General features: G+C 60.3%; 2 protein-coding genes across 3 annotated transcripts in view; one reads left to right on the top strand and one right to left on the bottom strand.

Annotated features, from left to right (window-relative positions):
- Positions 1-22,554, top strand: part of ZC3H7B (zinc finger CCCH-type containing 7B) — a 52,663-nt gene extending 30,109 nt beyond the window's left edge. The window contains exons 6-23 of one of the 2 annotated variants that reach the window (XM_021091458.2): positions 520-600; positions 1,448-1,504; positions 3,868-3,910; positions 4,522-4,715; positions 5,049-5,370; positions 6,315-6,373; positions 7,165-7,264; positions 8,710-8,871; positions 10,975-11,180; positions 12,082-12,182; positions 13,111-13,292; positions 14,215-14,300; positions 18,160-18,293; positions 18,434-18,539; positions 18,677-18,785; positions 18,940-19,073; positions 19,207-19,370; positions 19,700-22,554. In XM_021091458.2, the coding sequence (XP_020947117.1) occupies positions 520-600; positions 1,448-1,504; positions 3,868-3,910; positions 4,522-4,715; positions 5,049-5,370; positions 6,315-6,373; positions 7,165-7,264; positions 8,710-8,871; positions 10,975-11,180; positions 12,082-12,182; positions 13,111-13,292; positions 14,215-14,300; positions 18,160-18,293; positions 18,434-18,539; positions 18,677-18,785; positions 18,940-19,073; positions 19,207-19,370; positions 19,700-19,946 (2,487 nt within the window). In that variant the 3' untranslated portion in view covers positions 19,947-22,554. Of the gene's footprint in view, positions 1-519; positions 601-1,447; positions 1,505-3,867; positions 3,911-4,521; positions 4,716-5,048; positions 5,371-6,314; positions 6,374-7,164; positions 7,265-8,709; positions 9,282-10,588; positions 11,181-12,081; positions 12,183-13,110; positions 13,293-14,214; positions 14,301-18,159; positions 18,294-18,433; positions 18,540-18,676; positions 18,786-18,939; positions 19,074-19,206; positions 19,371-19,699 lie in introns of both variants that reach the window. The other variant, XM_084955194.1, reaches the window with a different exon arrangement.
- Positions 22,555-24,789: 2,235 nt separating this feature from the next.
- Positions 24,790-25,771, bottom strand: part of LOC110260631 (uncharacterized) — a 35,870-nt gene continuing 34,888 nt past the window's right edge. Inside the window, exons 8-9 of the mRNA XM_084955250.1 lie at positions 24,993-25,137; positions 24,790-24,905 (exon numbers count right to left, since the gene is read on the bottom strand). Of these exons, the coding sequence (XP_084811376.1) occupies positions 25,040-25,137 (98 nt within the window). The 3' untranslated portion in view covers positions 24,790-24,905; positions 24,993-25,039. The remainder of the gene's footprint in view (positions 24,906-24,992; positions 25,138-25,771) is intronic.

Below are 25,771 nucleotides of genomic sequence, written 5' to 3'. Positions count from 1 at the left end.
TCGTTCTAGAAGGAAGCAAGTTATAAACAAACAAACGGTATAATGTGATCCCCGCAAAGAGAAACTAATCTGCATGCGTGTAAATTCCTAGATGAGCCCTGTTGGAAAACAGCAGCCTTGTCAGCCGTGCTCTGTCTAGGGTGAGGTGGGCTGATGCAACATTTCAGCCTTTGCAGTGATGCTGTCACTTGCTACTGTGGCTCAGCAGGTTAAGGAGCCAGCGTTGTCACTGCTGTGGCTTGGGTCACTGCTGTGGCGCAGGTTGCATCCCTGGACCTAGAACTTCCGCATGCCATGGGTGCAACCAGAAAAGAAAGAAAAGATAATATTGCAATTAAAACCAAAGATTATTCCTTTCTACTCCCCACAATAAAAGGAAAAACAAGCGTGGGTGCCTGGGTACACTAGCTGGGTGGTGGGGTAACAGGGACCCCCTTGCAGGGCTGCACAGGGGTCGCGAGCACGGCTTCGTGAGGCAGAGCAGTCTGCCCCCCTCTCCCCTGTGTCTTGCCTTCCCAGGATGAGAGTGTCACTCAGCTTGGCCAGGAGCTGGCTCAGAAGCTCGGGCTGCGAGTTCGGAAGGCATATAAGAGGCCCCAGGTAGGTGGGCTCTGGGTGCTGGGGCCGGGGTAGGGATAGGGAGACCCGGCAAGGGGGACCAGGCGCCTTTGGGAGAAGTGCATGAGGTGGCCGGGGCCAGGCCAGGACAGACGGCACTGATGGCAGGTGATCTTCCCTGTCTGTTGGCTGAAAGCCCTGGAACGACTTCCAGAACATTTTGGGAAAGGAAAGAACAGCCAATGCTTGCAGCTCACCTTAGGCACCAGCTGTTAAAGCCTGCTCCGTTCCCCGGCCCTCGCCAACTTCAACACCTTGGAGATGGCCTCAGGTGACACGGGTGTCATTCAGCCTCATGTTCTCAAATAACCCCGTGCGGCGCATAGGTGAAATGTTGGTGTCTGCTTGGCTCGTTCAGATCCACGGATATGCAGTTGGCTGCTACTGTGGGCCATGGAGCCGCTCACGGGAAAGGGCGTGCTCTAGACTCCGCTGTGACCTTGAGCAAATCGGGCCTTCTCTTCCTTCCCCTTCTTTTCCGCATCTGGGATGCGGAGACGGTTGTGCCCGCCTCGGAGGGTTCAAGGGACCATCAAAATGAGAGAGTGTTTGGGCCAGTGCCTGGCACAGTGTCTGGCACACTCCAGGAGCGTGTACCTGGAAGTCCCCTGCCCCAGTCATGGCTGCAGGAAGCAACCCCCCGAACCTGACCCCGAGAGATAGGGCAGCTGACTCCCTGCAGGCCTGAGGCCAGGCGCCACGGAGGGCACCGCAGATCCCACTTGCCCGGGGAGGGGAGGGGGGCTCCTCTGCGGCCCTGGATGGTGGGACTGTGAGCATCTTTGCAGCATCGTCATCTCTTTCTGCCTCTCTCTCCAATGTCTGGCAGGAATTGGAAACCTTTTCTCTGCTCAGTAACGGCACTGCGGCGGGTGTGGCAGATCAGGTAGGAGGGGACCCGGACCCTGAGCCTCCCTCCCAAACCCTCCTCCCTGCCCCCTGTCCCAGGACCAACCTATCTTGGTTCATCCATCATGAGAGGTTTGGATTCATTCTCTGGGATCTAAATGACCTCGATCAGCGGGGCCAGAGGCATCACACTGAAGGGCTGGGCTCAGTCTATCCTTATCCCCACTGCTGAGGCCAGGCACCTGCCTGGGGAAGAGGGTTGACTAACAGCTTGGGCTAATCACTTCCCAAGGCCACACCTCCTAATACTACAATCTTTTTTTTTTTTTTTTTTTTTTTTTTTTTTGTCTTTTTAGTCTCTTTAGGGCTGCACCCACAGCATATGGAGGTTCCCAGGCTAGGGGTTGAATCGGAGCTGTAGCTGCCGACCTACACCAGAGCCACAGCAACACACAATCTAAGCCGCGTCTGCGACCCACACCACAGCTCACAGCAACACTGGATCCTTAACCTGCTGAGCGAGGCCAGGGATCAAACCTGCGTCCTCATGGATGCTAGACAGGTTCGCTAACCACTGAGCCACAATAGGAACTCCATGATACCATAATCTTCATGGTTAAGACTTCAGCATCTGAATTTGGGGGAGACAAACATTCAGACGGTAGCTGTGAGTGAATGAATGCGTAATCCAAGTAGGATCACAGCGCCTGGGGGGCGGTCCTATTTACCCCCTAGTGCCAAAGAGAAAACAAGGCACAGAGAAGTTAGGTGACTTGTCTGGGTACATCTGGGATGTGCGGGACACTGAGCCGGGGTCTGGGTACGTATGTGCTGAATGAAACAAACATGGACCCTGCCCTCAAAAGGCTCACATCCAGGGCAGATGGACACTAACCTGACCGTTTCTGAGGGAGCCGTAAAGGCAGAGTGTGGGGAGCCGTGGACCATGGGGCCTGGGAGGCCTGGTTTAGACTGAGCATCAGCAACCTGTAAGATGAGACCCAAAGGCTGAAGAGTAGGCGGGGGTAGGGCGTGCGGCTAAGACAATGCCAGACAGGAGTTCCCATGTGGCTCAGTGGTAATGAATCCAACTAGTATCCAGGAGGAGATGGGTTTGATGCCTAGCCTTGCTCGGTGGGTTAAAGATCCGGTGTTGCCATGAGCTGTGGTGTAGGTTGCAGCTGTGGCTTGGATCTGGCTTTGCTGTGGCTGTGGTGTAGGCTGGCGGCTTTAGCTGTTTCAACCCCTAGCCTGGGAACCTCCATATGCTACAGGTGCAGCCCTAGAAAAAAAAAAGACAATGCCAGACTGGGGGTGGCGGGGGTGGCAGAGTGTGTGCAAAGGCCCTGAGGCAGGTGTATGTGAAGAACAGCCAGGGAGCCTGGAGAGGACTCTGCAGGGCTCCTCTTCTCTCCTGCCAGCAGTGATGGGGAGGCAGGGAGTGATCCAGGCAGGATGGCGCAGCCCAGCAGACACAGCGTCTGTGCCAGAGCAGCCTCTGGGCAGCATGGGGAGCAAGAGGCAAGGAGGGCTGTGAGTTCTAGGAACAGTCAGAGCCCGAGGCCGCCTTGGCTGGAGAGGACTTCCCAGAGCCAGGGTGGCAGGATTCAGGCAGGTGGGGAGGAGGGCGCGGCTCTCAAGGCCAGGGGAGCAGCTGGAGTGAAGGCCTAGAGGCCTGTGGGGAAACCTGCAGCACAGTGGGAGCTGGACGCACGCGTGGGGGCTGGTGACCGAGGACACCAGTTCACCCAGGCCAACCTGCTGATGGTTTGGACTTAAAATCCGGTGTTAAACGGCATTTAACAGACACACACAGCACTTCCTGTGTGTCAGGCACTGTTCTGAGCTCTGTCCAAGCATCAAACGATTTCATCCTTTTAACAGTCGGAGGAGCTGGGTGACTGTCAGCCTCACTTTTCAGATAAGGAGACGGGTCCAGAGAGGGTGAGGGACTTGGACGGGCCGCAGGGCGGGCTCGGGTCCGGCTTTCCCTCTAACAGGTCTGCAGGTGGTAGTGGGTCTCACCTGGGCTGAGTCGGCCTAGGGCTGTGATCAGCGGCGTGGGGCAGGGGGTGACATGGTGATTCAGGGCTGGCCCCTTTGTCTTTGAGCTGCACACTATCCACGCCTGGCACGTGTGTGGAGGGCCCAGTAAAATACCTCCCAAGGTGTGGACCCTGTGCCACGGCGGCTGAGCAAATGGGGCTCAGGGGTCACCTCCCTTCCTCCGAGGGCTCCCTGGCGAGGGGCAGATTGGGGCTTGTCTGCCCCTGCTCTGCATCTGTTCCCAGCCCCGCAGCCCCTCGATAACCATCAGCAGCAGTCGCTCAGGGAGGCCCCAGCCACCACGGCCTTCCCGGCCCTTGTCTGTCTGACCCGCCCTGTCCTGCCTCTCCACAGGGAATTTCCAATGGATTGGGGTCCATAGATGACATCGAAACAGGTAATGTCCCTGATGTGAGGGGACAGGGTGGAGATGGGCCCTGGGGAGAGCTCAGCCCCTCCCCCAGGCTCCAGAGGTCAGATGGGTCAAGCCCCTCCCATCCCCCTGCCTGTGGTCGGGGGCTCCTGCGGGCCCCCCCGCCCCCCGCCCTGCCCCAGGCACTGCCTGAAGCCTAAAATAGTGGCTTCAGGACAAGCCCCCCCTACCCCTGCAGGGAGCACCCCTCCAGCCTGGGAGGGTGGGGGGTCCCTACAGGGGTGGCCCCGGCCTCTCCCCACCTGGGAGTCCAGCTTTTTCAAAGTCCTCCAGGAAGGGTCACATTTTAAGTGTCCTTCAGAGAGGACATTGCTGGCCCCGGAGCTAGGATGTCCAGGCACCGAGCCAGGCCCGCCAGGGAGACACCGTGGGACTGAAGGGCCCGCTCCGGCTCTGTGCCCACCTCCTTTCCTGTGGCTGAGCCTCCCTGGGGCTCTGGCCGGCAGGGCCAGCAGGGCTTCTGGCAGGAGTGGGGGTGGGGGGGGTTGTCGGAGGAGGATCCCAGGCCTGGGGACAGCTCTCCCACTCCCACCAGGCAGGACCCCTGCCACTACTGAGCCCACCCCCATCCGCAGACTGCTACGTGGACCTGCGAGGCTCCCCGGCCCCCCTCCCCTCTACCCCCACGATGTCCTTCTTCCCTCACGTTCTGGACCTGCTGGCCCCCCTGGACAGCAGCAGCAGGGCCGTCCCCAGCACCGAGAGCCTGGACGACTTCTCCGACGGGGACCTCTTTGGTCCGGAGCTGGACACCCTCCTAGACTCACTGGTGAGCCGTGCTGCCCCTTCCTGTCCCCCTGAGCCCTGCTTCCCCGTGGGACCCCATGGTCACCCTCATCCTCAGGGCCCACGTGGGGTGGAGGGAAGGCCCCGTCTCCATGTCACAGGTAGGGAAACTGAGGCCCCGGCAGGGATTTGCTGTGGGTAGAAACACGGAGGTGGGACCGTGCGCCCAGAGGGGACTAGACAGAAAGACTCCGGCTCCACCCGGTGGGACAGGTCTGGGCTGAGGCACAGAGGCGTCGGCTTGCCCGGGGCCCACTCTGCCCAAGTCTGGGTGTCATATTCTCCTTCGACCCCTCCCTCTGTCCCCGCCTCACAGTCTCTGGTGCAGGGTGGCCTGCCTGGCAGCGGTGTGCCCAGCGAGTTGCCCCAGCTCATCCCCGTGTTCCCCGGCGGGACCCCACTGCTGCCACCTGTGGTGGGTGGCTCCATCCCCGTCTCCAGCCCGCTGCCCCCTGCCTCCTTTGGCCTCGTCATGGACCCCTCCAAGAAGCTGGCTGCCTCTGTGCTGGATGCCCTCGACCCCCCGGGCTCGGCGCTGGACTCCCTGGACCTGCTGCCGTACTCGGAGACCCGACTGGATGCCCTTGACAGCTTTGGGTCAACCCGTGGCTCCCTAGACAAGCCCAGCTCCTTCATGGGTGAGGCCTGGGTGGGCACCCACGGACGGTTGACAGGTTGCGAGTCTTTGGAGAGTGGAGTTGGGATTCCAGCTCCGTTTTGCTTCATGGTCTAGGGCCATGTTTTCTGCGTTTGTGTCTCCTGCAGCGCTCAGCAGAGTGCAGGGCTGAGGCCTGAGGGGCTGGGTGTCCTGTTCAAGCTCCAACAGCAGAGCTTGGCTAGTCCAGGACTCCAGACTTGCAATCTGATGCTCTCTGCCCAGCCTCCCGGGGCCCTGGGGTGGCCAGACTGGTGGGATCCCAGGGGAAGGGAGCAAGGCCCCGGGCTCCTTGGGCCCCACTCTGAGCTTGGTCCCCAGTTAGGAAACAGACCGTCTGGGCCTTTGCAGGACTGGCTTTCCAACAGTCAGCCCTAGCCCAGGGCGCTCACTGCCAAGGGCTTCACGGGGCTTCAGGGGATTCACCCCGGCTTCACAGAGACTTCCTGGAGGAGGTGGCCACTGAGCAGGGTCACCGCTGGCAGCGGGAGCAGTGAGACTCAGGCCTGGTGATGGAGGGCCTGGCAGATGAGCAGAGTAGTTGGCCAGCGGGGAGGGCGGGCTGGGGGCCCTGAAGGCCTGAGTGCAGGCTCGGAGGACCCATGAGCCAAGCTGAGGCGCTCGGGCTCTGTCCCGGGGCCACGGGGGTGCGGGAGGGGCAAGCACAGGGCAGACCCGCTCTGGCTCAGATCCTTCTCTGCCCTGGGCAGTGGCTCAAATAGGAGAGGGTGGGTGGCTTCTCCAAGTTAGAAATAGGTAAGAAGCCGCCCATGGAGGGCCACCTTGAGAGCAGGGCAGGAAACAGACCGTCTGGGCCTTTGCAGGACTGGCTTTCCAACAGTCAGGCCTAGCCCAGGGCGCTCACTGCCAAGGGCTGCACGGGGCTTCAGGGGGTTCACCCCGGCTTCTCTGTGTCTTCTTGCCCAGAGGAAACCAATTCCCAGGACCATCGTCCCCCAAACAGCTCTCAGAAACCAGCGTCCTCGGTGAGTGACTTGGCGAGGACTGGTGCCCAGGTACCTCATGCCGTCCCGGGATGGGGGGTGGTTGTGGGCCGTCCCGCAGTGTGAGGAGTGAGCCCTCAGCGTGGGATAAGGACGCCAGGAGTGGACAGGCTGGGAGGGCCTCCCCCAAGCCCCTCCAAACCCCTCCCAGCCCAGCCGTGTGTTGCGAGGGTGAGCAGAGGGCACCATCACCCTTGTCTCACCCGAGGCCATCGAGACTCCGAGGGGTTAAACCATTCTCCAGGCTCAGTGACACCCCAGGTCTCAGGACGCAGCCAGGCCTGAGTTTAGGAGAGCCTTTCACCAGGACGTGGGTGGCCTGCACTCTGGCCTCAGCCTAAACACAAGCTGTGTGGCTCTGGGGAAGTCACCCAACCTCTCTGAGTTTTTGCTTCTTCTCCATCTGCTGATGGCTTGGGGGTGTGGGAGAGAGGCTAGGGGTTGGGGAGGGCCTGTGTTTCAGCCCTAGTCAGGCCCACTCCTGCCTCTCTGCTTTCATGGTGGCTTTCACTCAAGGCAGTGTGCCAGGCCAAGACCACTGTCACCTGTGCATCCCCACGAGACTGGTCCAGGCCTGCTGAAATCTTGGGTCACATTATAAGGGGCCCCCCGGCTGGGAGGCTAGAGGAAGAGGGAGGGTCCTGACCTGCAGTTCCGCTCTTGGGTGGGATTGGGGAGGGTGTCACAATGCCCCCCAAGGCTGGTGCCAGGCTGGCCCCAGTGGCTCCAGCCATCATCCAGTGCCCCAAATGGCCAACCTCCTTCTGTCACAGCCAGAGCCTTCCATGCCCAATACCGCCTTGCTCATCAAGAACCCCTTGGCTGCCACCCACGAGTTCAAGCAGGCCTGCCAGCTCTGCTACCCCAAAACAGGTACGGTCACGGCTTTGCACTCCATGCCTCTGCCCAGAGATGCCAGGACTCTCAGGAGCATAGATCAAGTCGGGATACACAGAGCCCCTGGGCTATTCCAACAGACAAGGGTGTGATGTGGGGGGGCGGGGACTTTCAGAACTGCTGAGAAGGCTGGAGGAGCGGAAGCCCCGGGGTCCCATGGGCCATTAGGCTCCTTCTCCACAAGCGGAGGCCCAGGAGTCGGGCTGTGCAGCTCCCACATGGTCAGGGGCTGCGGGAGAGGCCGACCAGGATTGCAGCCGCCCCACTGCCCGGAGGTGGGTGCCTGGCTGTGGAATGAGGAGTCCGTTGGTTGCCGCAAAAACCACACCTGCTGGAGGAAATGTGGCCTCCACCTCTGTCCACACTCCATCCCTCTGTCACCTCTCCCTGGGTGAATGCAAACCCTGCCTAGGACCCAGGGGCACAGGGGTCTGGGAAGTGTAGTTCCTAGCGTCCCAGCCTCCAATCCAAGGGAAACTGTGAAGCGATTCACAATAGATGCTCAGTGTTGGGAGACAAGTTTCAGCACACGTAGAATTTCGGAGTTCTAGGCACTAAGACTCATTTGCCTGAGTCCCACAGGCCTGACATTTTAGGAGAACATTCTCTTGGTATCTCAGGGTTAAAAATCTTACCAGTCTGGAATTCTCCAGAGGCGCTGGAGTTGACAGGACCTCAGAAGTCATCTAGTTACGGTTGCCACCCCCCCGCATGCCTGTCACCCCCGACAGAGTCTTCCTGCCAAAGCCCGTGGTGCCGCGGGGCTGGGGAGCAGAGCACAGTTTTGCTGGACGGCTGTGCCCGCGAGGAGGGTCTCCCTGGCACAGACCTCAGCTGGCCTCCCCCATCTGCTCGCCCACTGCTCGCCACCCCCTGGGCTGGGGAAGCAGCCTGACACCCCTCGAGCTGGTGCACACCTGATGCTGGCAAGGCTAGATCAGGTGGGGTCCCCACAAGGGCCCTGGGGCCATTTGGTCTCTTTGAGGAGACCCCCGGCCCCACTGCTGGGAGAGGAGGCCCTTGGTCAGAGTTGAGAGGACCAGGGAGAGGAAGTGGAGCAGAGGAGGGAGGACGACTCTGGCCGGGCCGGAGCAGGAAGAGAGAGGGACGGCCTGTCGGGGCCTGCTGCCCGCCAGGCCCTGTCTTCCTGATGCTTTCTAAGAAAACGCTGAAGCACTCAGGGTCCCTGGAGTCAGGGTGGTGGTGGAGAGGGGCTGGGGGCTGAGAAGGGACTCCCTGGAGGGGTGGCCCCTCGGCCCAGGCCCCCCCGTCTCCAAGGAGCATATGGCAGGGAAGGGGTGGCAGGATCTGGCGGGAGGCCCAGGGGAAGAAGGTGGGTTTTTAGGCAGCAGGGGGGCCAGTTCCATCACCCTTCAGTTCTGCTTCTGGAACCACAGTCCCTGTGCTCCCCTCCCTCACAGGCCCCAGGGCCGGGGACTACACCTACCGCGAGGGCCTGGAGCACAAGTGCAAGCGGGACATCCTGCTCGGCCGCCTCCGCAGCTCCGAGGACCAGACCTGGAAGCGGATCCGGCCCCGGCCCACCAAGACCAGCTTCGTGGGCTCCTACTACCTGTGCAAAGGTGGGTTGGCTGCGGCAGGGGTGGCGGCACGGCCAGGGCCCAGCTCGTTGTGACCAGCTGCTGCTCTGCTCCTCATCACAGGCAGGGAGACAGCAGGTGTAGTCCGTGGAGGATGGCGCTCACATCAGAGCCACCTCCGGCCCGCATCCGCTCCAGAGACAGGCAGGAGCTGTCACTCCGATGGCCCTGACGCCCCATTGGCGGTCTGTGCCCCAGCTGGGAGGGTAGACAGTTTACAGAGAGCTGGCTTCTCTTAGGCTGTTGGAAGGATGTGGAGAGAATCCTTGTAAGGCAAGGAGGCTGGCAGGCAGTAAGTGCTGGATAAATATTAGCTTTCAAAATTAATACGTTAGGAGTTCCTGTCATGGCTCAGCAATTAATGAATGCTACTAATATCCATGAGGAGGAGGGTTCGATCCCTGGCCTCGCTCAGTGGGTTAAGGATCCGGCATTGCTGTGAGCTGTGGTGCAGGTCACAGACACGGCTCGGATCCCGCCTTGCTGTGGCCGCGGAGGAGGCCGGCAGCTGTAGCTCTGACTGGACCCCTAGCCTGGGAACCCCCATATGCTGCAGGTGCGGGCCTAGAAAGACAACAAAAAAATTCATGTAATGCTGTCATTGTCCTCGCTTCTGGCTCATGTCATTCGGTTGGCATGTGATGGACCTTTGTCAGGTGCCTCATTTGCTTGCTCCTGTTTCCCCAGCCAAGCATCTTGGTGCAGCCTGCGTGGCAAGAACAGTCTCGGTGTTGTTAAGGGCTTTATAGAGTCACCATTTCATACCCACCGTCACACATGCACACAACTCTGGGGGAGGAAACGGAGGCTGTGGGGGCCCACCCCAGGCTCTGCCTTTGTCCTCAGGCCCAGCTTTCTGGACCAGCTCATTATCTTCCCAGCTGGATCGTAGCAACTTGTCATTTCTGAGCTCTGGGGCCTCTGCCAGTGTGGATAAGGCCTCCAAGTCCCCCATCTGCCCAAACCATTCCCCAGACACACTGACCCCTGATTCCTTGGCACCCACTGTGCCGTTTGACCTTGGTCGTCCTCTGCTCCTCCCACAAACAGCACCTGGACCCTTGGAAGCCCTTCCTTGCAGGCCCCCCACACCCCTCGGGTGCAGAGCTGGTTACAGGGCAGAGCAGGCTGTGGGATCGCCCGGCCACTGTGTGCCTGCGAGCCTGGCAGGGGTGGGATGGGGCCGACTTAGAGGGCAAGCGAACGAGAGGGGAACAGAAACAGTTCCCACCCCAGAAAACAGCAGGTCCCTGAGCTACAAATCTGCTGCCTTCCTAGTTCCCTGGCCCCCAGAAGTTTTATTATTTCACTTCATCCTCGTAACAACCAACATGCCCCATTTGTGGACAGAGAGCTGAAGTTCGGGAGCAGCAGGGAATCCCAGCCCAAGTCTGCCACCTCCAAGGCCCATGCCTCCCTTAACCTGTGGCGTTTTCTTGATGAATAATAATAATAGTAATAATAAAATCCTTCGTGTTTATTTAGAGGCTTATATACATCTACAAAGCCCCTCTTTTTTTTGTTTTGGCTTTTTAGGGCTGTACCCGCGGCATATGGAGGTTCCCAGGCTAGGGGTCCAATCAGAGCTAGAGCCACCGGCCTACACCAGAGCCACAGCAACCCCAGATCTGAGCCATTTCTGCGACCTACACCATAGCTTGTGGCGACGCCAGATCCTTAGCCCACTGAGCGAGGCCAGGGATCCAACCTGCAACCTCACGGTTCCTAGTCGGATGCGTTTCTGCTGCGCCATGACGGGACCTCCAGCAAAGCCCCTCTGATACCTGTCATCTTGCCTGACCCATACAAGGCAGCCTTGTGGGGTTGTGGAGCCGGGATCACGCCTCGCTCTGCCCATGAACATGTGGGTCCCCCCAACACACACACGGGCATAGAGCAGAGAAGGGCCTGGCCCGGGAAGGGCCTTCCTGGAGATTTGCTGCTCCACCCCAGCCCTGAGTCCTGGTGGTCAGCAAGGCCCACCACACACTCCACCCCGGCGCCACCAGCCACGGCGGTGGTTCTGGGGGCGCGGCCGACTGCCATCCCGCCTGGCGGAACGTGTGTCCTGTTGCCTCTTTGCAGACATGATTAACAAGCAGGACTGTAAGTACGGGGATAACTGCACCTTCGCCTACCATCAGGAGGAGATCGACGTGTGGACGGAGGAGCGGAAGGGCACCCTCAACCGAGACCTGCTCTTTGACCCGCTGGGGGGTGTCAAGCGGGGCAGCCTCACCATCGCCAAGCTCCTCAAGGAGCACCAGGGCATCTTCACTTTCCTCTGTGAGGTACCGCCCCCCCCCCGCCATCGCTGCACAGACAGGGCTGGGGAGGGGCTCCCGGCACCCCCCTGTGTGTCAGCCCTGGGCCCCAGGGTTTGGGGGCCCAGCTTTAGAATCGGTAAGTCCCTGCGCTGTCAGAAAGATAGGCCCACGGGATCCCACCCCACCGCAGCCTGGATCCCATCCAGCCCCCTCATTTTGCGGAGGTGGAAACCGAGGCCAGAAAGAGAAGTAGCCGCACCTGCCCTGTGCTTCTGGCCATCCTAGGCCAGGCTCAGGTGCTTGAGGTTCTCATCCAGTCCCCCGGTGCCCTCCCCGTGCTTCTGCGTCTTGGCCCCTCTGAGGCTCCACTTGGATCTCAGCAGCTCCACGAAACTGTTCGTTCTCTCCCCAGAGCTGTCACCGAAGACTCTGCTGCCCCCCCCCCGCCCCAACACCTCCCCAGGCATAGCGTGACAAAAGCAGGGACAGTGTCAGGTCTGTCTCCACGAAGTGAGCATGCAGGGTGTGGCTGGCGGGGTTTGGTGCATCCATTGCATGCCAGCCCTCCCGCTACCCCGACTCTTAGAGCAGGTGGACTGCCTGCTCCCTGTGGGGACTCACAGCTCACAGCCTGGTGGCTGCATAGACTGAGCACCTGCAGTTCTATCATATCCTTTCTGAGCTTCACAGGGAACCCTTGGGACAGAGCAGGTGTGGTTTTCCCGGGTTACAGTTGAGGAAACTGAGTCTCCGAGAAATGGAACAAGCCCTGCCCCGGGCATTTGAAGTAGTGGGTCAGCGGCAGAGGCCACAGGCCCGGGGTTCCCGTCTTCACTCCCCTGACTCAGGGCAGGGCTTGCAGGGACCCAATCTGTCCCTCCTGGGTGGCCATGCCAGGTCCCAGCCCACCACCTTCCCCCGGCAGATCTGCTTTGACAGTAAACCCAGGATCATCAGCAAAGGCACCAAGGACTCTCCAGCTGTCTGCTCCAACCTGGCTGCCAAGCACAGCTTCTACAACAACAAGTGAGTGGGACTCACAGCCAAACGCACAGCCAGGGTGCGGGTGGGTGAGGAGTCCCCCCGGGGCAGCGTAGATGCCTGGGGAGCAGCTACGGCCAGAAGGCGCGCCTCAGCCGGTGAGGCAAGGGGCAGGGTTCCGGACTCACATCCAGCATGCGCTTGGAAAGGACAAAACCACACTTCCTGAGCGTCCGCTCTATCCCCAGCGTTCCCTTGGATGTTTTAATGAACCCTGCGGTTCTGGAAGGGAGGGGTTACTGTTCTGATGCACAGCTGGGAAAGCTGAGGTTGGAAGGAGCCACATCCCTGACCGCCATCTAGTGCCCCTCACTGTCCGGACAAGGGCACGGGGCAGTGAGTGGGCGGGGCTGGCTGGGTCTGGCATCCCCCCCCAACCCCACCCCCGGGCTCCCTCTGACTCCTCTTGGTGACAGAGCCCAGGCCCTGGCGTCAGACAGCGTTGGGTCCAAATCCCAGCCTGACCCATGGTCTGTCGTGTCCTCTGGCCGCTGTGACCCTCGGGTTTCCTCATCTGTAAAGGTGATGATGAACCCAGTGTCCCAGGGGTGCTGCGAAGGTAACGAAAGCTCCCAGCCCAGAGGAGGCGCTCCACTACTTCTCCTCCGGGTGTAGGACCCGCTCTGGAGCCTCAAGCCGGGGAGCTGAGGGAGACACCCCCTCTCCCAGCCTTACGGCAGCGGGGGTCCAGTGCCCTCCTGCTACTGGCAGCTCTATCTTTGACGTGTCCCCAGGTTGAAGCCAGGGGAGGGGCACGCAGCTGGGACCCCCTCTCTTCCTTGTTGCTAATGGTTAAGATGATGGGAGCCCCCCAGGGAGGAGCCCCTCTCTTGGCTGCACGTGTCCCTGATGCCAGAATGAGGGCCCGCCCGGAATGGGGGCCGCGGACTGCATCGTGCCCGTGCCCCGCCAGGTGCCTGGTGCACATTGTCCGCTCCACGTCCCTCAAGTACTGCAAGGTCCGCCAGTTCCAGGAGCACTTCCAGTTCGACGTGTGCCGCCACGAGGTGCGCTACGGCTGCCTGCGGGAGGACAGCTGCCACTTCGCCCACAGCTTCATCGAGCTCAAAGTCTGGCTGCTGCAGCAGTACTCAGGTGAGGGGGCTGCCGAGGGCGGGGTTCAGAGGACGCCCAGGGCCGATGGAGAGAGCCCCGGGAGGATGTGGCTCAGGCCAGGGTGGCGGCGGTGGAGGTGGTGGAAGTGATTGGATTCTGGGTGTGTGCTGATGGTGGAGCCAACAGGAGCTGCTGATGGACCAGACAGGAAACGAGACCCAGGACAGTGACACGTCCACTCCCGTGGGGTCGGCGTGTTCTGAGAAGGGGAGGCTGCAGGAGGGGCAGGTTTGGGGATCCCCTTGGGGCTTGTGTGGGACATGGGGAGTCTGAGCTGCCCATCAGACTTGTGTGGAGATGTCGAGCCGGTGGCCAGGCGGGTCTGGAAGTTTTCGGGAGAGGTCTGGGCTAGAGAGGTGTATTAGGGAATCGTCCGTAAGAAAAAGGATGTCCAGGGCCGCGCCTGGCGCAGAGTGAGCCCCAAAGTGGCCGCGGTGGAGCAGTAGCCAGAGGACCAGGGTGGACGTGAAATCAGTTCCGAGAAAGGGATTAGAAGCCCAGAGGGGGCTGGGAGCAGGACAGACCTCCTGGAAGAGGCTGTGACCTGCACGGGAAGGAGGGTCCAGGGTCAGCAGTCAGGCTGGGAGGGTCGGGGCCACCAGGCTCGGGTATTTGCCCTTTTCTAAAGGGCAGTGAAGACCCCTGGCCCCTCAGTGAGCCAGCGGGGCTGCCAAGCAGCGGTTAGGCTTGAGGCTCCCTGTGTGAGCCTGGAGCAGGGCTCCGTCCCCTGGTGAACAGCCAGGGGACCCAGTGGTTTCCCTGCTGCCCCCATCTCTCTGTGGCCTAACAGGGGAGTGGGGCTCCTCGGGCTGGGCCCAGGGTGGCACCAGTCCCTCGCGGGTCCCCTGCCTTCCTCCTCGCTGAGTTCCAGAGATGCCCATAACTGCTCCCCGCTCCCCAGGCATGACCCACGAAGACATCGTCCAGGAATCCAAGAAGTACTGGCAGCAGATGGAGGCCCACGCAGGGAAGGCCAGCAGCAGCCTGGTAAGGGCCGGGGGCGGGGGGCGGCCGCTGGGGTGGAGTCAGCCCACGTAAGCACCCCCATCGCTTCACTTGGACACAATTCACTTATCAGAAGATCGGGAGAATAGGACAAAGGATTTGTGGACACCCTTTTCTGGATTCCCCCGATGTTACTATTTTACTACTTGCCACACTCACTTTGTCCTGTGTGTGTGTGTGTGTGTGTGTGTGTGTGTGTACACGTACACACGTACATTATTTACAGAAATACACACTTTCCTGAACCATTACAGTGTAAGTGGTAAACAGGATGCCCCTTTACCCCTAAATATGTCGTGTGATTTCCCATAAATAAGGACACACTTAGGAGTTCCTGTTGTGGCTCAGCGGTTAACGAATCTGACTAGAATCCATGAGGATGCAGGTTCGATCCCTGGCCTCGCTCAGTGGGTTAAGGATCTGGCGTTGCCGTGAGCTGTGGTGTAGGTTGCAGACGCGGCCCGGATCCCGCATTGCTGTGGCTGTGGCGGAGGCTGGCGGCTACAGCTCCGATTCGACCCCCAGCCTGGGAACCTCCATAGGCCGTGGGTGCTCTTCCGTGGTAACCACAGCATGGTCAACATCAGGAGATTCTTGTTGGTGTCCAGATTGCAGGGAGGGGTACATTATTCACATTTGGTGACTGCTCCCCAGATCCCAGGCACACACTGCATTCTTTAATTGTGTCTTTACTTTTCTTTCAGCCAATCCAGAGCAGGCCCTCAGCCTGTCTTTGTCTTTGATGACACTGACGTTTTTGAAGAGCCAGTTGTTTTTTTGCTTTTTAGGGCTGCTCCCACAGCATATGGAGGTTCCCAGGCCAGGGGTCTAATCTACAGCTGCCGGCCTACACCACAGCCACGGCAAGGCTAGATCCGAGCCCCGTCTGTGACCTACACCACAGCTCATGGCAACGCTGGGTCCTTAACCCACTCAGCGAGGCCAGGGATCGAACCTCCAACCTCATGGTTCCCAGTTGGGTCTACTTTCTCTGCGCCACGATGGGAACTCTAGAGCCAGTTGTTTGGTTAAAGGTCCATCCTTCTGGGGTTGTCTGATCAGGTGGCACAGCATCCCTTTACCGGTGATAACGTGGTGGCGAGCAAAGGTGCCTCAGCTGTAAAGCTTCCCCTGCAGGGAAGTGCGATTTTCCCCCTTTGGAAGGCGAGGTCCTTTGAGAGCATGTGAACTTCCCGGTACCCCCCAGCCTCTTCACCCACTGCCCTGTCCCCTCGCAGCCCTCTTGACCCACACCCTGGTCCTGAGGACACAAGCTGGGGTGCCGGGGTGCTTGGAGGTGGGGAGACTGAGGCTCAGCAGATGCTAGAGGCTTGCATGGGGTGCACGGAGCCCAGTAGGTCCTGGGTTTTCTGACGACGACTTGTATGCACCATCCCTGTCCCCCTGTGGGTTCCTTATCCTTAAAAAGGGGACCCTAGTCCTGCCTGCCTTCTCCTGGGCAGGTGAGGGGCTCCCAGAAGCTGGCTAAGCTGCCGCGCACACTGGGCCCCCTTCCCTCCTGGTCCTCACAGCCTCCCCAGGGTTAGGGATCATCGTAAAGGCAGATGACAGGGGGGACGGAGGGGTGGGCTCAGGGCCCGGGAGACGGTGCGGGTGAGGGGAGGCCTGGGCCTCCATCCCCAAGGGATGACACACGAGGGATGACGTCCTCATGACATGCCAGGCGCACCCACTGATCACCCGGGGGGATGCCTGGGCCCCTGGCCCCTCTCGCAGCCAGCCTGGGTGTGGCAGGGAGCCAGGGAGCAGGGCGGGCTGGCTGGTGGGGTGGCTCTGGGCCAGGCGGTCTGACAAGGCTGCCCAGCCCCCTTGGGCTTCCCTCCATCTCCGCAGCCCTTGTCCTTTCTCTTTCTCTCCCCTCTGCCTAGCTGCTCCCGCCCTCTGTTCGTCCTATTGGGTCCTCTTCCCCACCCGCCATGTGGAGCCCAGCTGGGAAACAGTGGGGCTCAGGCTGGACCTGCAGCATCATCTTCTAAGAGAGACACTGAGCCTTCGCCATCTCCTACCCCCCTGTCCCCTCGTACCCTGCCCTGGGCTGTGGCCAGGGTCCCCAGGGACAGTGCAGGCCTAGCTGCCCCGGGTGCCCTCATGGGCTGAAGCCTCTCACTGCTCGGGGCCCCACCTCGCCAACTCAAGATGCCACTCTCGGGCCTGGCTCAGCCACGGGGCTTCAGTGCCAGGCCTGGCTGTGGCCCGGGCATGAGGCATCTTGCTTGTTTTCCATCAGAGGGTGGGGCAGTGGCAGTGTGAGGCTGCGGACGGGCTGCCAGGGTAGAAGCTGCTTGGGGCTGGTGCCCGTGGCGCAGCAGTGCCATCCTACAGAGAAGCATGAGCACCTGCCTCCCGATGGGTCCCTGTCCTCAGGCCACATGCCCGTGGGTGGGCTGCTAACCCCTCTGAGCCTCTGCTTCTGTCAGATGGGAACAACCCCCTCCCGCCGAGGCTGCGGCAGGACGCTGTTGACACTGTGCGGTTGTGCACAGGAAGCTCAGTGACTGGTGTGGCTGTCCCTCAGGGCAGTGGCTAAGCCACGGCTCCCCTCCAGACCCCACTTACCTCACCCGTGACATGTGCCCTGTCACGCTTCCGTGAGAATCCAGTGGAACTTCTAGAAATCGATAGTGATGCAGATGAACCTCCTGCCTGCTCTAGCAGGGACCGTGTCCCAGTTACGAAGGCATGATTTTTCCTTGCTGTTGGGACATGTGTTATCCTGGGGCCGAGCCAGCCTGTGAGTCTACCAGGGCCACGCCAGGGAGCCCTTCCTGCTCCGGACAGGCCCTGGCAAGATAGTGCCAGGGACGCAGGGGAGGACGAGGGGCAGGGTGAGCCCACATTGGAGGCTCCAGCTGATGGGAGGGACAGAGGTTGGTCAGCAGGCTGGGTGAGGGGCTGCAGGCGGCAGGAGCCATGGCTGGGGGCACTTTTTCCACTTCTCACCTCCCACCCTGTCCCAGGCAGGGGTGCGGAAGAGGAGGCCCTCCTGCCTGCAAAGGAAAGGCTGAGGCAGGGGACGGAATGAACACGATGGGCCCTTCCAGAGTCCAGGGCTGTCCAGAAGTGTGTCCACCCCCTGAGGCGGGCTCCTCCATTCCCACCTTCCAGGCCCTCATAACGAGATGAGTCGGTCAACAAGAGGTAGATCAGGTACTCTGGGGCTCATAGTTGCCACTTAGGAGAGCTTCAGGGAGGCTTCCTGGAGGAGGTGATGCTTGAGCTGAGTTTTAAAAGTTTCTATGACAAGCCTGAGGAAGAATGAAGTAGGGGGCGTTCCCATTGTGGCTCAGTGGTAATGAACCCAACTAGGATTCATGTGTACGCGGGTTCAATCCCTGGCCTCGTTCAGTGGGTCGGGGATCTGGCATTGCTGTGAGCTGTGGTGTAGGTCGTAGACGTGGCTTGGATCCCATGTTGCTGTGGCTGTGGTGTAGGCCGGCGGCTGTAGGTCTGATTTGACCCCCAGCCTGGGAACCTCCATATCCTGCAGGTGCAGCCCTAAAATGCAAAAAGAAAAAAAGGGTGTTCCAGGCAGAGGGAACAGCACATGCAAAAGCAGGGAGGCATGAGGTTGCATGCTGTGCCTAGGGACATGCCAGTAGCCAGATAAAGCAGAGAGCATGCCATCAGGAGTCGGAGCCCCTTCCAAGGCCTGGCTCCCACACTGAGAGACCATGAGGCCTGGCATTAGGGGGTCACTTGCCACCAGTAGGTGGTAATGGGCTGCCCATCCCAAGGCTCTGGGTGGCCCTAATGGTCCCAGCAGCTGCCTGTGCGACAGACAGCCTGGGCCTGTGGCTTCACCAGCCCCTCTTCCCTGCAGGGCGCCCCGAGGACCCACGGGCCTGGCACCTTTGACCTGCAGATGAAGTTTGTGTGTGGCCAGTGCTGGAGGAACGGGCAGGTGGTGGAGCCTGACAAGGACCTCAAGTACTGCAGCGCCAAGGCCCGGCACTGGTAAGCCTGGCGCCAGGCGGCGGCATGAGCCTCCCGCCCCCCGCCCAGCGCCACGGAGGAGGGAGCGGGGCTCCCCACGAAGGACGCAGCCCCTGCTCTGCCCTGAGCCCTCCCCAACCAGCCTCCGCTCTGTCCTGCAGCTGGACCAAGGAGCGGCGGGTCCTCCTGGTGATGTCCAAGGCCAAGAGGAAGTGGGTGTCGGTGAGGCCCCTGCCGTCCATTCGCAACTTCCCACAGCAATACGATGTGAGTGCCGGGTGGGTGCCGGGGGGCAGCGGGACCTCGGATTGGGGGCGTGGGGCCCCAGGAGGGCTTGATCGCTGGCTGGGGCAGCGACACCGTCCAGCGGGACTCAGCAGGCTCCCTTCACGCCCGGCCCACAGCTCTGCATCCACGCGCAGAACGGCCGCAAGTGCCAGTATGTGGGGAACTGCTCGTTCGCGCACAGCCCGGAGGAGCGGGACATGTGGACGTTCATGAAAGAGAACAAGAGTGAGTGCGCGTGACGGGGCTGGGGCGTGGCGGGGGCGGGGCCGCCGGCTCCCCATCCCCCCGCCCCCCTGCCTCAGGGGCGTGGCCGGCGTCCTGGGACCCAGCGGATGGAGGATCCCCTCTCACCTGGGCTCCGTGCCCCTTTGCCCTCCAGTCCTGGACATGCAGCAGACCTATGACATGTGGCTGAAGAAACACAACCCAGGGAAGCCGGGGGAAGGGACGCCCATCGGCTCTCGGGAAGGGGAGAAGCAGATCCAGATGCCCACGGACTACGCCGACATCATGGTGACGCCCCACCCCCACCCCCCACCGCCTCCCGGGCCCTGGTTCCAGCCTGATCCAGAGGCCGTGGGGGGGGCCCTCAGCCTCTCTGGGCAGAGGCGTGAGGGCGAGCACCCATGGTGGCTGTGTTCCCCAGATGGGCTACCACTGCTGGCTCTGCGGCAAGAACAGCAACAGCAAGAAGCAGTGGCAGCAGCACATCCAGTCCGAGAAGCACAAGGAGAAGGTCTTCACGTCGGACAGCGACGCCAGCGGCTGGGCCTACCGCTTCCCCATGGGCGAGTTCCGGCTCTGCGACAGGTGCTGGGGGAGGACAGGGCCATGGGCGGGGCTGCGAAGCTGGAGGCCGGCTTGCTCTGGCTCCGCTGGGCCTGGCGTGTCGCACAAGGGGTGGGATGGCCAGAATCAGCTGCTCCTGGATGTGGGGGTGGGATTGGATCGGAAGTGGTGAGCCCTGCTCTCCAGCCCCGGGTCAGATCCTCCCGGAGGCCCGGCCACGCCCGCTGTCACGAGGACAAGCTGCACGAGGGAAGCTTGGCCCAGGGGAGGTGGAGCAGCCAGCCCAGGGTCCCGCAGCCCCTGGTGGAAAGCGTGCAGGGCTTGGGCAGTGAGCCTCCTGCTGCCCGCAGGCTCCAGAAGGGCAAGGCCTGCCCGGACGGGGACAAGTGCCGCTGCGCTCACGGGCAGGAGGAGCTCAACGAGTGGCTGGACCGGCGCGAGGTGCTGAAGCAGAAGCTGGCCAAGGCCCGCAAGGACATGCTTCTGTGTCCCCGGGACGACGACTTCGGCAAATACAACTTCCTGCTGCAAGAGGATGGGAACACCGCTGGTGCCACCCCAGAAGCCCCTGCTGCTGCCACCATCCCCGGGGAGTAGGCCAGGCCTTGGCCGTGGGTGAACTCCTAGGATCAGGGGCAGGGGTGGGGACAGAGGGCCTGATAGAAGGGCCAGGGCAGGCCAGGGCTGGGGGTGGGGGGCTCCCTCATCAGGCTCCCTCTCTGCGCCCCCCCCACCCCAGTGCATCCCCAGGTGCACGAGCTGCAGCCCCACTTGGTCCCAGGGGCCTCATCCCTGAAACCCTGGGCAGGTCCTCCCCTCCCCCACCCCCATCCCCCACCGGCTCTCCTGGTTGCGGAGGGAGGGGCCTGGCTGACCCCTCCAGCTTCAGCCTACAGCTTTAACTTCTGTCTGCTCCTAAGGGGGCCCAATGCTCAGGACTGGGGAGCCTGGGGGTCCCCATGTGAATCTGCAGCAGGAGGGTCCTTCTCCCTGCCCCACCCGCATCCCACCCCCACCTCCCTGGGGGCAGATCAGGACACAACAGAGGGCAGAAGGCCCCAACTAGCTTTAAAATGCAGCCCCAGAATAGGACTGGGGACACTGTTCAGGTCACTTACCCTCTGGGCCTCAGTTTCCCCGCTGGTTGGAGGAGTGGGGGGCGTGGGGCAGCCCGATGGAGGAGCCAGGCTCTCCGATGGGCACTGAATGTAGTAGACAGAAGGTCGTCAGAGCCTTCAGAGACAACCCAGCCCAAAGCCCCACCTTGCAGATAGAAATACTGAGGCCTAGAAAAGAGGAGTGATCTGCCCAGTGTCTCCAGCCCACAGCACGCTTGAGCTGGGATGCAAACTGTGGTCTGAAGACTCAGGGCCAGTTATCGGCTGGAGCCTCCAGGCTCTGGGCAGTGACAGTCCCTGAATCAGCGTGCAGCTGGGGTCCCAAGCAGCACCGCCCAGGGCTTGGTCATGTCAGCACCCTGTAGGGGGACAGTCCCCTCTAAGGATGGTCATAAGGGATGTGGTAGCAAAGGTGGCTTCCCCAGGGCTGCTCAGGGAGGGGGCATAATGGGCGGGGCACCCATGGGCTCAGGTTCTGCGAGAGGTCCGGAGGGGGGGCACGTGGAGAGAAGGGAGACTCGCCTCTGGACACCATGGGCCACTCCAGGACGGGACATCGCCCCCTTCTGTCTGTCAAGGGGGACTCAGCAGTCCTCTTCCCTTCTCGCCAGAACCAGAATGCAATTATGACCGTCTGCTCCAGCCCCGCCCTGATCCCTGGCCCTGCCAGCTGCTTGGGACCCCAGCCGACCACCAGCCCCCACCCCACCCACCAAGCCCTCTCCCATCCCTCTCGTCTGCCGTGTCTGCGTGCACCCCCTCCTCTCCATCCCACCCCCGTGGGCAGACCCAGCCTCCCCTGGTTCCCTAGACATTCCAGAACACCCCACACCATTGGCACAAGGGGTGGGGCCCCCCAGAAGGAGCCAAGGACCAAGGCTGGAGTCAGTGGGGAGGAGGGGGTGAGACAGAGAGAACGGAATATGCTTTACTTCTCAAGCAAGAATTTCGAGTGTTTGAGGCCATGAGGACGGGCGCCCGGGGCCAAGAGACCCCTGTTCCTCTCGCCGCCACTGCCCACCCCTTTCCTGATAATCGTGGCATGCATCCTTTCCTCCCCCCTCCCCCCAGCAGGCCAGCACTGCAGGAGCTCAGGTGCTGGTGGTGTGGCCGGAGGGGAGGAGAGACCCAAGGGGGGGCCGTGGCCGTGAATGTTGATGACACTTGTTTTCCCTGGTCTGTGCTGTTGCAGTCTGTCGTCACCAGCCTTGTTTTTAGTGTGTATATATGTCGCCCCCGTGATGCATATATACACAGGTATTAAATATATCGCTCTATATAATATTATATATGTGTGTGGTATCCAAGGAGTCACTTCTGATGAGGGTTTAAAGATAGAGAATTTGGCCAGAAAATGCAGCCATCCTGGCATAATGGAAGGGCAGATTTTCGGGGTCATCAGGCCACTTGCAAGGACTGAGGGACTGGAGCCAGGGCTCAGAGGTGATTCTGGCAGCAGGGGAGAAGCGGCCCCTGCCAGGGGCCCAGCTCTGCCTGAGAGCTTCTAGGCAGCCCCAGCCTACGGGGAGGGAGCACGAGGGCTCAGGGAAAGAACAGCACTGGGGTTTGTCTCCCAACCAAAGGAACAGGATTAGAATCCAGACTGGTGTTCTCCAGCCTGTCTTCCATGCAGGGGGCCCTTGGGATCTGGGGGCCCCCTGGCCTGGCCAGAGCTGGTCCCCCACAGGGCTGGAAGAGAGCCAGAGGCAGGCAGCCAATGGGAGTAGGGTGGGAACCAGGAGGACACTTGGAATGACGTGGGATGATTTCGGTTGTGACCCTGACCGAGAGGCTCAGGGAGGTGAATCGGACCCAGCAGGCAGGGACAAGACAACATGGCAACTGTGGGGGATCGGGGGACAGCGCCCCTGATGTGATTGTCCCTTTGGGCTGGTGTGGAGAGGGATGCTGCATTTCTCAGATGGGCAGTAATCAATTTAATGGTCCTTTAAAAATGTCTGTGTATTAAAAATTTAAGAATACCACACTTTAATATTAAATATTCATAAGGTCTAGTATCTTGATAATAATGTAGATGTTTTAATAACAATTTTTGTCCTTCTTAAAATAAAACGTAAAGAAACTTGCTTCGTTTAGCCTCTGTTCTAGAAAATAAATGTGTGCACTTGACCTCTGTCCCCGAGGTGTTGCTCCGCTTTCTCCCTGCTCAGCCCTCGTGCCTGGGGGCCTGGCTGCTCTTTACCTGTGGGGCAGAGCTGGCTGGCATGGGGACCGCCTCAGGGCAGGCATTCTGAGGGGCAAGGGGCAGAAGGTCTGTGTCCTTGTGTAAATAGGGCAGCCCAGCTGACCCTGGCTCAGGCAGAGTGGCCCCAGTGGGCACTCTGCGCGGGCTCTGGGCGGCCTGTCTGCTCGCAGCCCTCCATGTGGGGCTCTCCGGCATAAGCCACATCTCCCTGCTTTTACTGGGTGCCCCCTCTAGGGTCCCGGGGGCTGTCTCTGTGCCCTTTCTGGGTGCAGCTTTTCCAGAAAGGTGAGGGGCTCTGACATGCTCTGGAATGTGACCCCAACTGCAGTGTGGATTCCTTTGGGCCTGAGGGAGATCCCAGTCACGTGGGCCCAGTATCCCCACCTTTAAAAGAAAAGAGTGTATTGGGAGTTCCCAGGTGGGGACATGGGTTAAGGGCCTGGTGTTGTCACTGCTGTGGTGCGAGTTCTGTCCCTGGCCTGGGCACTTCCACATGCCGTGGGCACGGCCAAAACAAGAGAAGAGAGTAAACTAGATTAGGGAGCCTCAGTCCAGCACACCCGTGTCTGCTGGAGGTGCTTTTTCAAATCTCTTGGGTTGTGTGTGGTCACAGGTGATGAAGGGGGTCCTGGTGGGAGGGGCTGCCCGTGTTCAGGAGCAGCTCTCACCAGGCAGCTACGCACCACAGGAGGCAGGGCTCCAAGGCCTGTGAATTCTCTGAGCACAGGGAATCATGAGGGCCAGGGATGCAGTAGGCGCTCAACATGCTTGATAAATGGCCGGATGCATAACATGGGCAGCCGACTTGATTGAACGCCTGTCTCCACAGCAACCCGCACCTTTGGTGTCCTCATCTTAGGACGAAGAGAGGTACTGGGAAGCTTCCAAAGACCCTGAGAAAGGAGACAGAAAAGATGGAGAATCCCTGGGCACTGGGCAGTCGGCAAGGTCCCTTCAGCGCTGACGTTCCAGGGTTCTTGGCAAAACGGGCAATGGCAAGGTCCAGCTCCCAACAGAAAAGGCAGCCCCATCCTCGGTCTGAAGAGGTCATGAGCCTGCATCAGCACCTCCCTTGAACTCAGAAGATCCAAGAATAAATAAGCAGGACTTCCATGAACCTAGTGGACTACCTTCTTAAGGTCTCCTAAATTCCCCCACATTCTCTTCTAGCCCCTTCTCAGCTCAGGTGGATAAGCACGAACTGAGCGCCTACCCCATCCCCTGCTTTCCTTGATCCACAGTCTGCCAGGGGAGACAGTCCCCACGGAGGAGGGTAGGATGATGGGAAAGGCATGGTGGGAGGAGACACCAAGTGCCCAGAAGATACTTCATCCGGGCTGGGGAGCCAAGGAGGGCTTCCTGGAGGAGGTGAAACCGGATTTGAGGCTTAAAAAGATTGTGGCATCGTTGCCATCAATGTGCACTCACTGTTTTGCATCTTGCCTTTTCTCTCAATTGTATTTCACACGTGCCTCTCCACGCCCCCATGCAACTTTCCTATTTACAGTCAGTGGCTGACACTTGATTCATCCAAGGGCCAGAGCCGCCCCCAGTTACTGAACATAGGCCCGCTTCTTTGCACCTGTGAGTAGGGGCTACTGTGAGCACCGCCACCGCCACCGTGGTGCCCCAGCTCCTCCTGCCCACCTCTGGGGAAGCTGCTTCTGAGAGGCTGCCTGGGCAGGTGGATTGACTCAGGGACCTGCAGGCAGAGGTGGAGGTGGGGGCAGCTGTGCATCTCTAGAGAGGGCTCCAGAGGGCTCTGTCAGAACCGGCAGCCACAAACGGCCCCCACTAGGGGAGCCATCTACAGCAGGCCTCAGACCCCTGAGCCCAGAAACCCAGGGGGGACAGACAGTTCCAGCATGCCTGCCACACCAGGCCCCTCCAGATGGCGCGAGGCTCGTACGTGGCCCTCTCCCGACCTCTGCCCTCCCCAGCCGCCTAACCCAGCATCCTGCTGATGTAACCCCTGTGGGAACCACAGTGAGGCGCCGGTGGGACACCATGGCTACAGAGTGGGGGTGCCACGTGGACTGACTTTCCATGGCATGAGAATTCCCTCAGGGTAGGGGCTTGCCTGCCTGGGTGTGTTATTTAGCTTTGAATTCCTCACCCTAGGAGTGGTCTAGGCTGGTGCCAGGGATCCAGCAGGCACTCATTCCCAGTCTAAGAGGCTTGGCACACGGGAAGGGTCGGACAGGGACGAATTCCCGAGAATGAAGTGTCATGCTGCAGGTGGGTATATTTGAGACATGGGGGCTTCCTGTTGCTCTGTGGGCACCTCCCCACACCCCCTTTGTGGTGAGCCGATCTCACACACAAGTCTTCTTGGCCCAAGGAATGGTTAATGCACCAGCCCAGCCTCAGTCAGCCCCAGCCTGCGAGTCCTGGGTCAACCCAGGCAGCCTGCACACCAGGTCCTCTGCATCCTTCTCCAGCGGGGTCACAGAAGCAAAAGGCGCTGGAAGGATAAATAGGGAATTTGATTTGGTGTGGGAAGGGGAGTGGGAGGAGGGACATGGATGAAGATGATATTTCTAAAATACACCTTTATCAAATGTTTGAGCTTTGGTCCATATACTGTTTTTTGTATTCAAAAATTGAAAATAACTTTTAATTAACTTGGAAAAGAACATGGTTTGGGGAGGGCTATTAGGGAGGAAGAGGGGGTAAGTGGAGGATGAGCTGAGGGCTGTTGGGAAGAGGAGAGGCCAGAAGGCATCCGGAAGTATTTGGCGTTTGTGCAAAGCGGCATTTCGGGAGGCAGCAGGGGGGAAGATGATGCAAGGACCAAAGGCTTACTGCATCCAGCCTGGAGCATCAGAGACAGAACCAGAACCGCAAGGAATCTTAGAGGTGACAACACACCACAGTTTTGGAAGTGAGACCCAGAAGGGCAGCGCACCTTGCTCAGCATGCTACATCACGTATGGAGAGGCAGAGCCACACACACACACACCACCACCAAGTCTGGTGCTGGTCTTTGTGGAGGGCAACATAGAGAACCTTGGCTTCAAGTAAGTGGCCTGAGGGCCACAGAAGCCAGTGTCCTGGTGAGAGAGCCAGGGCGGGGACGACAGCAAACAGCCAATTGC

This window comes from Sus scrofa, chromosome 5 (genome assembly GCF_054392235.1).
Source record: "Sus scrofa isolate SSC_HxYL_T2T_F1_AM1 chromosome 5, Sscrofa_HxYL_maternal_Yorkshire_Landrace_v2.0, whole genome shotgun sequence".
NCBI classification, from domain to species: Eukaryota; Metazoa; Chordata; class Mammalia; order Artiodactyla; family Suidae; genus Sus; species Sus scrofa.
This window is presented reverse-complemented; position numbering and strand designations above follow the sequence as displayed.